A 13,863-nucleotide genomic window follows, 5' to 3' on the forward strand; every position below is an offset into this window, starting at 1 on the left:
TTTCTGTTGAGGTACAGGGAACAAATTAATCTTCCTTCATTTAATACATTTTCTCTCTATCTAGCACAAACATGCCACAGAAGAAGAATGAGATGTGATCATTGCATGTCAGGTTTTATACATTGATACCTCTGATATATTACAAATTCCACAAATATACAGGCATAGACAAGAAATAAACTAATTTATTGTTTAAGAAAATACAAAACATTTCTTTAATAACCACAAAATAAATTCTTATTTCTTTTGTGTTTCCGTGCTGTGCATTTTGGAATTGAATGTTTGTGTGTGTATTTTTTCCCCCCACCGATCCTTTTTTCCATTTTCATATGTTCTTTTTTGTTATTTTTGCAGTTCATGGTGTGTTGTTTTTTTTAAATTTTTATTAAAAAATAAAAAATTAAGGTCCTAGCCTGTCTAGACTATCCATGTAGATCATCAGAACAATCTAGTCTAGGCCAACCTCAGGTTGGTGTTGGACTGGACCAGACCAAACCAGACCATGGGCTGCTTGTGTAGCCTGAGCTCTTCACCAGACCAGACCTTAGGTTGATGCTCAACCTGATCTTGTTTGGTTCATGCACACTTTGTCTTCTATTATTGTCGCCTCTTTCTACTTCTATTATGAATAATTAATCTTTGATTTGTTATATATGTCAAGATATTCTTTATCATCTTTAGATGATTTGACATTTCTTTGGATAATGTAAAATGTAGATCAAAATTGTGTCACAATACTTCTTCTATATGGAGACAAAGCTGCACTTGCTATACCAGATGAAGACAATAGCTTGACGGTGTACACTTCAAATCAAGGGCCAGAGAGTGCACATACCACTATTGCAAGATGCTTAAATATTCCTGAGAATAATGTTCGTGCAATCACAGAAGGGCAGGTGGTGGTTTTGGTGGAAAGTTCACAAAAGCTAATCCTGTGAGTATTTCAGTTTTGTATTATGCTCCTTCCACTCCTGTTTACAAACATCTATGAATAACTTTCATGTAAATTAAAAACATTAGTTAAAATTAGTTATTTCTGGTGAAAATTTAAAAATTAACTAATAAATTCAATAGGTAGAATAGTTTGTTTATTTATTTATATTTTTTTTTATATAGACAATTTAAAACCCTCTCCCTCATAGTAGAGGGGACCCACACACCCACCTACCCTTACTTGGTAACATAGCGTATAGAACCCATAACCTCTTCTATGAGAGGAGGCATGGAGTGTCAATTGAGTTATAAACTCTTAACAATATTGTTTGTAATTAGTTAGGGATACTAGGTGGAAAAAATTGATACTCCTCCGGTATTAATATAGGGCATCATTCTTCAGTTGATTTCGATCCTAAATATAACACCTATTTTTCATATTTATCATTTTTTTTCTAAATTATCCCTATAGATACTCCCTCAACTATAATCAAGTAGAAAAAAGAAAGAAGATATTAAGAAAGATGATTATGGTGTTTTAAAAAAATATATCATTTTTTTATAATTAACTAGCTTACCTAACTTTCTTAATCTAATCAAATTAGTCAAATAAATCTTATATTAAGGACTGGAGAAGTACTTTAGACAACGCATGTTATATCAAGGGCATGCTGAAAGTCGTAATAATAAGGGCCGGAGCAAGTAGTTATTTATGTTCTTCTCACATAATCTTCTCTGTATATGAATTATGCTCATGGTAACCATAGATTTGAAGCAGAATAACTCGCTCTTGAAAAAGCTGGTGATGAATGTAAAATTGGCGGGAACAGCATGGGTGTTTCCTTCCTTGTTTTAAATAACGCAGACATAGAATTTTTGAAATCTCCCAGCAAGTGTGCATCAAATAGATTTTAGATACAAGATATCTGATATTTTTGAAAAGCAAAATAATACTAACATATCAAATTACAATAGAAATATTTGAATAGTGACATTCAGATCTTTCAGGTTGCTACATCATGCGCACTTGCAGCACACAAATTACGCTGCCCTGTCAGGACATATATGAATCGTAAGACAGATATGATAACGGCAGGAGGAAGGCATCCTATGAAGATAACCTATAATGTGGGATTTAAGAGTAATGGGAAGATTACTGCTTTAGAACTTGAGATATTGATAGATGCAGGAATATATGAGGATGTATCTATAATAATGCCAATTATGTAATTGGTGCACTTAAGAAATATGACTGGGGTGTTCTATCTTTTGATGTGAAATTATGCAAAACTAATCTTCCTAGTAGAACTTCAATGAGAGCCCCTGGGAATCTTCAGGGATCATATATTGCTGAAGCTATAATAGAACATGTGGCATCTACACTTTCAATAGATGTAGATTCTGTGAGAAGCATTAATCTCCACACATACCAAAGTCTCTGCACTTTTTACCCGAGTTCTGCAGGTCAGCCTACTGAGTATACCTTAGTTTCTATATGGGATAAATTAGTTATTTCTGCAAGGTACGACCAGAGGAGAGAAATGGTGGAAGACTTTAATAGGAACAACATCTGGAAAAAAAGAGGTATATCTCGTGTGCCTGTTGTGTTTGAAGTAACTATGAGCCAATCACCAGCAAGAACAAGTATTTTAAAGGATGGGTCCGTTGTTGTTGAAGTTGGAGGGATTGAAATAGGTCAAGGTCTGTGGACTAAGGCGAAGCAAATGGCTGCATATGCACTTAGTTTAATACAATGTGATGGATCTCAAGACCTATTAGATAAAGTACGTGTCATACAATCTGATACGTTGAGCATGATTCAAGGAGGGGCCACTTTTGGTAGTACTACATCTGAGTCAAGCTGTGGAGCAGTTAGGCTTAGCTGCAATGTCTTGGTTGAGAGGCTGAAGGCATTCAAGGAAAAGTTGCAAAAGGATATGGGTTTTGTCGATTGGAACACACTTATTTCTCAGGTATATAGAAACATGAAAGTTCAAATCATCCTTATTTTCCTTGCTATAATGACAATGTGGATGTGGTTTTAACATAAATGCGGTGATTCTCCTTATATGTGTTATATTGCTAAGGTAATACATTGATCCTGCATAGATAATACTTCTCCTCAATCATATTGATCAAGGGATGAGATTTAGAAAGTTCCTTATTATTTCTGAAATTTATGACACTTTCGCATAACTTGTACAAGAGTTCTTTTTATTTTAAAAGCATTTTAACCGCCATGTTTGTAATCACCAATATGTTTCCTTGCGCAGGCACACTTACAAAGCGTGAACTTATCAGCAACTTCATTTTATAATCCTAACAGTGCAACCAGCACGTACCTCAATTATGGTGTTGCAGTGGGTGAGGTAGGCTCATTTTGTATCCAATTTCTCATTTAGAAAGTGATTTTTTTTTAATTAAGCTTGTGAATGGCTACATTGCTTAAATGTATTTAAATTTTTGTGGAAGCTTCTTGTTACATCAAATTATCATTGATGTGGGAAACTAAAGGTTGAATATTATTTCACAGGTGGAAGTAGATCTTCTCACAGGAGAAACCACTATTATGCAAACAGATATTATCTATGATTGTGGAAAGAGTCTCAACCCTGCTGTAGATTTGGGACAGGTGAGCGAGCTAAGATTTCTATTTTCTACTCTTTTTCAAAATAAGGGTTGTTTAAATTAATGTCAATGGTGGCTATATCATAATGCAAATAGAGAGAAAGATTGATAGAAGTAGGTAGACCCAATCTTCTTCTCTTCTGGTGTTACTCCATATCAGCTGACAGTTAGGTTTCTTATTACTCCCTCCGTTTTTAGCTTATAAGATGCTTTTGGAGCAAATTACAAAAACCAAATAATCTTGTTAAGTATGGTTAACAATCTTAATTTTTTAAAGAAGTATAAATTTTCAAAAATGCCCTTCATTTAACACTAACCCTCTAATTAACTCATGCTTGACTAATGGAGATTTTTGCAACAAGGTCATTAATGAATCATAATTTTTTTCCATAAGTTAAGAAGTCAATTAAAATTAGTTATTTATAAAATATCAAAACTATCCTAAATAAAAGCTATTAGTTAGAGTAGTTTGGTAATTAGTTAGGAAGTTTTGTAGTTACTTAAGGTTACTAGCTAAGTGAAAAAAAATTAGTACTTTAGACAAAACATGTTATATTATGAAACATGCAAAGGTCCTTATAATAAGGGCTAAAAGGAGTATAAACATCTCCCTAGAAAACATCGTATAAATTGGAGGAGAGACAATAGTTTAATACTTCCTCCGGTCCTTAATATAAAACTCATTCAACTAATTTGATTAGATTAATGATATTAGGTAAGTTAGTTAATTATAAGAAATGTCACATGTTTTTCCTAAAATACCATAATCATCTTTCTTAATACCTCCTCTTCTTCTACTACTTGATTATGGTTGAGGGAGTCTCTATAGGGGTAATTTAGAGAAAATTGATAAATATGAGAAATAGGTCTTATATTTAGGACCAAAACCAACTCAACAATTAGGTCCTATATTAAGGACCGGAGGAGTAGTTCTTTTAAGTCTAGAAAGTTTGCACAATGTTGACAAGCTGGAAATTGAGCGACTCATTTTGGGATTCATGTAACTACATTGAGTCCACATTATTTTGAAATTAACGAAAGAATATGAAAAAGGCTTGGATAACCAAATAAAATAATATGGCATAAGTTATTCTCATGTATAATAAGCAGAAGTTATTAGATTTTGAAGTTGTCTAGTTTGACATAATATTTTTTTGGTTGTTGCAGATTGAAGGAGCATTTGTGCAAGGGTTAGGGTATTTCATGTTTGAAGAATATGAAATAAATCATGAAGGATTAGTTTTAGTAGATGGAACATGGAATTACAAAATCCCCACATTAGACACCATAACTAAACAGTTCAATGTTGAAATTCTCAACAGTGGACATCACAAGTATCGCGTTCTGTCTTCCAAAGGTATGGCTTATTACTTGTTAGAATTCTTGATTTGAATTTTTTTTCAAATTATTTGTTCCTTAGCAGCACACACACATACACACACACACACACATATATGCTTTTTGGACCATCCTCTTTTAGTTGATTCGTGAAGCTATTAGGTATGTTTGGCATGGCTTTTGCTTTATTAAAATTGACTTTTTAAACCTAAAAACCGATTTGGGTCTAAAAGTATATTTGCCATAGGTTTGGCGGCAAATGACTTTTTGCCTAAAAACCACTTTAAAGTTGAAGTAATTTTTTTTTTTTTTTTACTTTTCTTTTTTTATATTTGAACCTTTTGAAACTAGCTTTTCAATATATTATTCAAAAAAATTTTCGTCAAGCTGACACTTTTATAATAGCCTATTAAAATATAAATCACATTACACTAATTAATTTTTACCTCAGTTTTAATTTGCAAAATTCAATTGAGATAAAAGTCACTCTTGCAAACGTCCATTCGAACAAACCTTGATTTAATAAATCATGTGAAATTTAATTGCAAAATGAATGAAACCAATATTAAAGCATTCGAAAGTTGAATTTCCTTTGAATTTCCGTGCTTATATATGGTTCATCTTTTAGCATTGTTCTTTATGTTCTTAGGATGCTAATATTGAGTAAATCAAATAATTGTTTCAACCAACCAAAATGGACTCACAAAATAGTTTGTGTTTCACATATTCTCAACTTTCAAGTTGCATGTCATCTACTACTTCGGGTTCTTATAAGACCCTATTTGACTTTTATTTTGGTCTAAATATAAGACCCTAATCCATTTTATCTCTCATACTTATACATTTTTTTTTCTAAAGTAACCCTTCTAACAATAATAGTTCTAGTCAATACACTTGATTAGCAAGGATATTTTAGAAAAGACAATATCTATTTAGGATAAATAACTAACTCAACTTACTTCCTTAATCTCCTCAAATTAGTCAACTGGCTCTTATAATTAGGACCGGAGGTAGTATTTGTTAAATGAATTAATTGTTGTTGAACACTTTTTTTTTAATAAGAATTGTTGTCGAACACTGATTCCAAAGAAGATATGAAATGTCAGGTGATCAAGCATATGATGGTGCACACCGTTAATTAAATAGCTTAGACAAATGTACTGCCTTCGCAACAGTCTAAAAGTAATAAATAGCTTTTGCCTTGTTAATCTGGATAAAATAATTGTTAAAAAAAAAAAAGCATCTCTATCTACAGGTAAGACCAAAAGAATTGGTTATAATTGCTCTATTTATCTCTTATTATTATTCTTTAGTTTTATTTTGAGGATTGAATGGTTATATGTTCTTAGATTGCTTTGTAATTAAACTCTTGTCAAGAATACATAAGAAAGGAAAGATATGGGCCAAGCTTCTTTAAAGATCAATCTTTAGGATTTTGCTTTTATTCTCCAGACTTGTTTAGCTACCCATGAAGTAGGCATATTCTTTGTATGCGGATAAGTCAAAATAGAGAGAACCTAAATCGAAAAAGTAGAAGAGCTAAAATAGGAGGTGTGGGTTTAATTTACCTTTTTTCAGTTATCCTAATTTTATCTTTTTTTTAAGGGAGAATTAAGAAGAGGTCTCAAAAAAAAAATTTAATTATCAAAAAGTTTTAGTGACAAGTGATCATCCTAAACATATTGTTGATAGATTTTAGGATAATTAAATCCCTTATTTAATTAGGATATGATTGTAATTCTCCCTTTCTTTAGCACTAAATTCTCAAAAAAGAATTCTTGTACTAAAAGATACTTGAAAATTTGTTCCGATAGCTTCCGGTGAGCCACCACTACTTTTAGCAGCTGGGGTTCATTGCGCAACAAGAGCAGCAATCAAAGAAGCCAGAAGACAACTTGCTTCATGGAGCAACTCAGATGAACTTGACAAACCATTCCAATTGGATGCGCCAGCAACTATGCCTGTGGTAAAGGAACTCTGTGGATTGGACATTGTGGAAAGATACTTGAAATGGAAGATGGGCAAAATATGAAAGGAGTTTAATATCTTGGAAATAAATTGCTGTGTGTGTTTCATGTTTGGATGCTTAAGAAATATGTACTAGTTTGTCAAAATGTTGTGTTTAACAGTTCTATCTTCTTATGAACTATATTTTCAAGATGATTTCATTTGTATCTTAGGTCATATAGAAGCACTATGTGAGATGTATTTGGAAAACTCTCTTTTTTTCAGCTGTTTCTTGTGTAGTAAATGAAATTTGAAATTTATGTGTATGTCGGCGTGGGCGTTGCACTCAATGCAACTCATGTTAAACTTTCTTGGATTTTGATTTGATACAACTCAATTCTAGTTTTATAAAATATATCATTTAAAATATAGGAACTGAGTTACAACTAACTTAAAACTATACAAATTAAATTGTAGTAAATTAAAATTTAACTAAGTCAAAAATATAGAAACTACAAGATTACGTTTCAAAGCAAAATAATAATATTATGAACAGAGCTACTTCCAAGTTACATTTAGGTCAAACAATGGCTAAGTTTAATCCAACAATATTAATTCTTGACAAACGGATCGCAAAAAAAAAAAAAAAAACTGCATGCACCCATGAACAGAAACACATGAGGAACACGCATAAATACTATATTTAGTCTTTAATATAAAAGTCAGGTAATTAATTTACAAATATAAAGAAAATTAATTAAAATGATTATTTGTAATAAATAGATGTTATCTGCTTTAAAATATCGTTATTAATCATATTCATGAATACATATTGGAGACAAAGGTTTTATATTACTAAATTGAATATCCAATTAACTTGATCAAAAAAGGCTTTAGATCCTACTAAGTCTTGCTTTGTTGGCAATGTTTGTTTCGTCTTCTAACCATGAACTTCATTTAAAATTTATCCTCGTACTATCTTCGGTCCTTAATATAAGAACTAACAGGGGTTTATATCTCCATAATCACCTCTTTTCTAATTTGGATTAATGACTCTTTGATAATGTTCAAATGCGGCGAAAAGAAAGTTGTAAGATGGTGATTTATTTCCATATTCATGCATTTACTTTTATTTTACTCTCTTGAAATAATTGACATAAAAACGTAAATAAAATTAGTTGATTGCCTTATTTAACCCATATTTTCAAAAGAGGAGCCATAATTATTTGTGAATTCTTTATCGTAGTTTTTAATTAATCTACCATATTACTCAACAATATTCAATTATTCATACCAAAAGTAGTATTAGAAAAAAAAAATTTTGGCTGAATATTAGGAATAAAATATTAACTAATTCATTAACTTTACACAAAGACTTATATATACATGGAGATGGTATGTTGTTTTTTTAGCAAAATTTAAGTCAAGTTGTTTATATTCATTAACTCAAGTTTATAAATAAATTTATAAGTGCAAATACACATTTTAACAACTAACATTATCAAGATTACATGTGTTCATTTTTCATAATAAATTTATAAGCACAAATACACATTTTAACAACTAACAATAACAAAATTATAAGTGTTCATATGAAAGTCTATAAATCCTAACTCACATGATAAGAATTGATGTGAAAAAATTTATAAGTATCCATAGATAAATTTTACAGGTGTGCGCACGTATTTTAACAATTAATACCCACCTTAGTTACTTATAATAAAGATTATTTTTTAAATTATTCCTTATGACAAGAAATATTTTGAAAATTTTAAGATTAGTTGAACAAGATAATAGAAGACATGGTATATCTGTGTATTACTATTACAATGATATAAAAACGGTTATGATATATTAACAAAATAATCACATATATGGTTTCGTTTATTGTCTGCCCTTTTTTTTTTTGTATATTTTCACCAGCGTTTATTATGGCATTGAATTTGAATTTCCTCAACCATATCTCTCTTTAATTTCAATTAAGAAATTCAACAATTTAATAAATCCAACAAGAGCATCCTATTGCCAAATGAATGAATGATCTTTCTTTGTTTTTTTTTTTTTGGTTTTTTCAAATACAATAAGCTATGGCTTGAAACCGTGCAGAGATTAAAGATCAAAGTGCCAATGCATGGCATTCATTACAATTACAAGACTTGATTGACTAATTTGAAAATATTAAAAAATTAAAAAAATTATTTAATTGTAGCATGTGTTATCTGATCTCACTAAAATACTTATGTGTATCATTAGATTATACATCAATTTATAAGTGATGTAAATTAGTTTGGAAAAAAATAAATGACAAATATAAATACTTTACTTATAAATTTATATATAATTTGATGATACAACACTTTAGAGTTTTTTAAAGTGTGTCCACCATAAAAATATTAAAAGATTACTTAAGAATGATTGATACATGTTCATTTAATGGACTTTTGAGGATTTAATGGCTATGTTAAAAGTGTCCCAGAAAAATAATTTAAAGACACAATTGCTCCTTAAAAAAATAAATACTTTAAGAAAAAATTATACCACAAAATCTTTTAAAATGCTAAACTTATATGAAAAAACACTTCATAATATCAGATCAACCGCAGTACAAAATACATTATTTTATTATCCTCATGTTAAACAGATTGGGTATGGATATATAAAGTAGGGGAGAATAACAACAACAAAAAAGTTAAAAATTACTAAATCCCAGATCAGATTTGATAACAACACTTTGTTTGGCCTTAACAATGCTGAATTTACAAATAATAACAAAAAAATTGTGATCCCTCTTAAATTTCTGGACACATTAAAAATACTGCAAAAGTTGATTTTGAAAACAAATATAAGAATTACATATTAGATATTTGTTTCGTGCTTTAACTTTGTGGAGGAGAACAGCCCAACCATTGTTGTCGAAAGAAATAATTGAATCCCGAAGACACCCGTGATGTTTGTGCTCCCATACAATTATTAAGTCAAAAGTTCTTTGGTTTTATCATTAGTGACAACGTCGGTCCATGTCGTATTCTATGACTTTTATGCTTTGTGCACGTCCGGCCGAAAGCAAAACACAAATAAAGAGAGCTCATGTCGTATTCTACGTCTTTTTTTTAATTTTAATTTTTTTGGTTTCTTTACACAAGTTAGGCCCTACGCAATGGTCCCTTATATGGACAAGAAAAGCTTTAATTAAGACGTTCCGTCCAGTCTGTGCGTTTTCTTCAGGAAATTGAACCATGCTTGAAAGGAAAGAAGGAGAAGGAAAGACAGATACGACTTGGACACCCTACTAACGTCCGACACCAATGTTGTCCCGTCTCAAAAATGATTAGGAGCAGGAATGAACACCTTTAAGATGGGTTAAGCAAGATTGACATGACATGCACCCCTCCTGCCCACGTGCTTGCGGATAAAAGAGAAGCTCGCATCTCACAAATTAAGAAATTGTTTCAAGTCATTAAATATGTTTTAAATTCAGATTTATACGTGCACTTTTAACAAAATACTAATTAGACCATGAGTTTCAATTAGAATTTTTTAAATATTGTTAAATAATCATAATACCATTCTTTAATCAAAAAAGAAAATTGATTATTTTACCTCTCTCAAGTGATCCCTAATTTCTTATGATTTTTTTTTAGACCCAATGTTTGAAATTTGTATATATAACTTACACTATTAAAAATATTTTAATAAGACATGTTCATTGAATTTGGTCATGAACATAAATTTTAATCCATTTCATCCTATATATTTATCATTATTTTTCTCAACTATTATTATGTACCTTTCTGTTGAAGGTCATTTGAGCACACAAGCCTAAGAGTATGACGCGGGTTACATCAGCCCATAGGCCCTAGCATTCAAACATCGGCTCGAGGCATTTTTTCTACCCTTTCTTATCCTAAAAAAGTAGAAGCACCTTATGCTCTTGAACTAATAACTATCTTTCAGCTAACATAGCCTTCTCCGTCCCTCAGGACCAACAAAGGGTAATAGAAGAATATTCAAAAACTATTCAATGGGATGTTTGGATGAAACCAAATCATGGTTTGGAGAATAGTTTCTAGAGAATAGATTCTTGAAAAAATAGATCTTGTGAAAAAGTGATTCTGATAAAGTGATAGTGTTTAGATAGCTGTTATCAGAAGCACTTTTTATATGTGCAAATTACTAAAAATGCATAAGTTAATATAATAATTACATAAAAGATATATTTTATAATCTATTTTAATTTGAAGGAATAAAATTGTAAATAATATATTTTTTACCAACATAATTAATAATATATAAGATAGTATAATTAATAAATAATTAATATGTATATATATTTATAAAATACAATATTAAATATGTTTTAAAAAAAATTGAAGGGTGTTAAAGTCATATTATCGTTAAGATCTACTCTGATAGGCACAATCATATTTTTTCAATTTGAGCCAGAAATAGAATGGATTCATTTTTTCTAAAATCATGGTTTTAAACCCAAAACCATAATTTTAACTCAAACCATGGTTTCTTCATATTTCTCCCTGTTTGGCAGTCTCCTTCCCCAAACCATGGTTTGGGTCCTCCAACCATAGTTTGGGATAATAATCTTCTGTTAATTCATTTGTATAAGCCGCAGCTAAAGTTGTAAAAATAAGAGCTTAAATATCGCTTGTAAATAATTCAAAGAACTATTGATGACACATGTTAGTAGTGTTTGTATTAAGGAATAATTTCAGTACAAATGATTTAAAGAAATGTTTTAAAGAAATCAATAATATTTTTGATAAATAACTAATTTTTTTAAGGGACTCACATACAAGAACTGAAAATTGAAAATGGTTGCATCAAAGCTGGCAGCTTTCCCGTGTAAGAAGTAAGAAACTAGGCGGAGTTGGAACAATCTTCCCCGAAGAAACTTCACTTTTGAGCTTTCGTGTTCATCTGCGAAATGAGTCAAGGGAAGGCATCACATGAGCGAGCTTAAAGCTCTGTTGACCACGTGCTAATTTATAATTGATTGCTATTATATTAGGATTGCTCTCAGGGAAATTGTAATCACGTATCAATAAAGAGGTTTAATTACCTTAACTCCTTAAATTCCGTTTGACAATTGAAGAGCATACAACAATAAGTTCCATTATACAAAATGACAACTAGTTTACACTGCTCACTTGTTATTTAAATTTTATGGTAATTAAATATTAATGTTTTAAAAGCCAGACCGGAAGTCAAACCGGAAAAGTCAACGGGTCATAGTTCAATTAGTTAGGCCTGTCGGACCGTTCGGTCGGATCGGTGAAGTAATAATTAATTTAAAACAATATTATATACATATAATTAATTATTATTATTTAAGATTATCAATAAATAGTAAAACTTTAATATAAAAGTTGAAAGAGATGAAGAAATTATATATATTAATTTGCGTGAATTTCCTGTATTTCTCATGGAATATGAAAGAATAGAGTTTATGTATAGCTTCTAATTTTGGCCATAGTATAATAAGATAATTTTGTTGAATTATGAAGTAGTCATAAGTAAAATTAAAAAGAAAAACTTGCATTAAAGGTAGAATGTGATATTATTGGACTATATTTGAGGAGGACATATAGGAAATGTAAGTTTTCTTCTCATTTTCTCTTTGCATGTTGAGAGAAAAGTTGAAGAGAAAATAAAGTGGGTCTCACACCCTACTTTTTTTTCTTTTTATTTTTCTCTCCTCATCCAAAACAGGATAAAACTTATTTCTTTCCCCATTTTCCTCTTCCATTTTCTGTCCTTCCCTATTTTCTCTCCATCCAAACATGAGGTAAAACAATGTTTGATCCAACCAAAAACATAAATTATTAAAACTTAATATTAAATATTTAGTATAATTAAAATATTTTTGAAAATCTTAAAATAAATATTTACAGCCCTAAAAGAAAAAAATATTTATTTAAAGACTACTTATACTATAATTTGAAATGTTTTATGAAAATATTTTGATGGTTGTAGTTATATATACAAAATTTCAAACACTAAAAAATTATTTATATTTTTTGTCTAAATATTAATAATAAGATATGATGAACCACTTTAGAGGGATAAAATAATTAATTTTTATTTTTAATTAAAGTGGGGCATTATGATCACTTAACAACCTTCAACAATTCCTAATTAGGTCTCATATCTTGATTAGAAATTTATTAAAAGCATAGGCCTCAATTTGTATTTAAATATTTCGGTTGAATTTAATTGAGATTGTCCCTTAAATTATCGTCCCTCCCTCTCTCTCACATTTAAGCCTCCCTCTCCTCCTTATGATAAGAAATAAAAGTAGAGAACTATCCTTAATTACCTTGTCAATCCTTCATATTTTGAGTCAAAAAAAATTTTCCCCTTAAAAAACTTTTTATATCTTGGTGTTGGTTTTGTATGAATGAAATGGAAAAGAAGGGGAGGGAAGAAAAATTTTAATAAGTTGGATTTAAAAAATTTTAAAAAAACAAAGTTCAAAACTTTTTATTAATTTTTGTTACTATACTATTTTATACTCCTTCGGTTCTTAATATAGGATCCAATTCTTGAGTTGGTTTTGGTCCTAAATATGAGACCAATTTCTCATATTTATCAATTTTCTCTAAATTACCCCGATAGATACTTCCTCAACCATAATCAAGTAGAAGAGGGAGATGGGGTATTGAGAAAGATGATTATGGTATTTTAGAAAAAACGTGTCATTTTTCTTATAATTAACTAACTTATCTAACTTCCTTAATCTAATCAAATTAGTTAAACAGGTCTTATATTAAGGACTAGAAGAGTATTTAAAAGAATATGGGATGAGAGTACTAAAGTAGTCCGCAAGAGAGTTCATCTTCCTCTTTGAGAGTCTTACTTGGATTTATCTTCCACCTATTAAAAAATACTCCTTCAAGTCTTATTTATAAATTTTAAATTTAAAGAGGAGTGTGATTCATTATAAGTTTTAATTTAATATATGTCTTAACATTTAATCAATGTACCTTTTTCAATTATATTTTT

The 13,863-nt window shown here is 30.1% G+C and overlaps 1 protein-coding gene across 1 annotated transcript; it reads left to right on the forward strand.

Annotated features, from left to right (window-relative positions):
* Positions 1-717: 717 nt before the first annotated feature.
* On the forward strand, positions 718-7,161 carry LOC114746396 (indole-3-acetaldehyde oxidase-like; the record flags this gene model as incomplete). The annotated part of the gene is given in 8 exon segments (XM_028934616.1): positions 718-882; positions 885-934; positions 1,942-2,152; positions 2,155-2,906; positions 3,207-3,302; positions 3,467-3,565; positions 4,729-4,918; positions 6,714-7,161. Coding segments are annotated over 8 exon segments (1,781 nt in total), but the record flags the coding sequence as incomplete, so codon positions are not given.
* Between the last annotated feature and the right edge of the window lie 6,702 nt (positions 7,162-13,863).

This window comes from Neltuma alba, unplaced genomic scaffold (assembly GCF_004799145.2).
Source record: "Neltuma alba isolate B1F8T4 unplaced genomic scaffold, ASM479914v2 tig00004960_pilon, whole genome shotgun sequence".
Classification (NCBI taxonomy): domain Eukaryota; kingdom Viridiplantae; phylum Streptophyta; class Magnoliopsida; order Fabales; family Fabaceae; genus Neltuma; species Neltuma alba.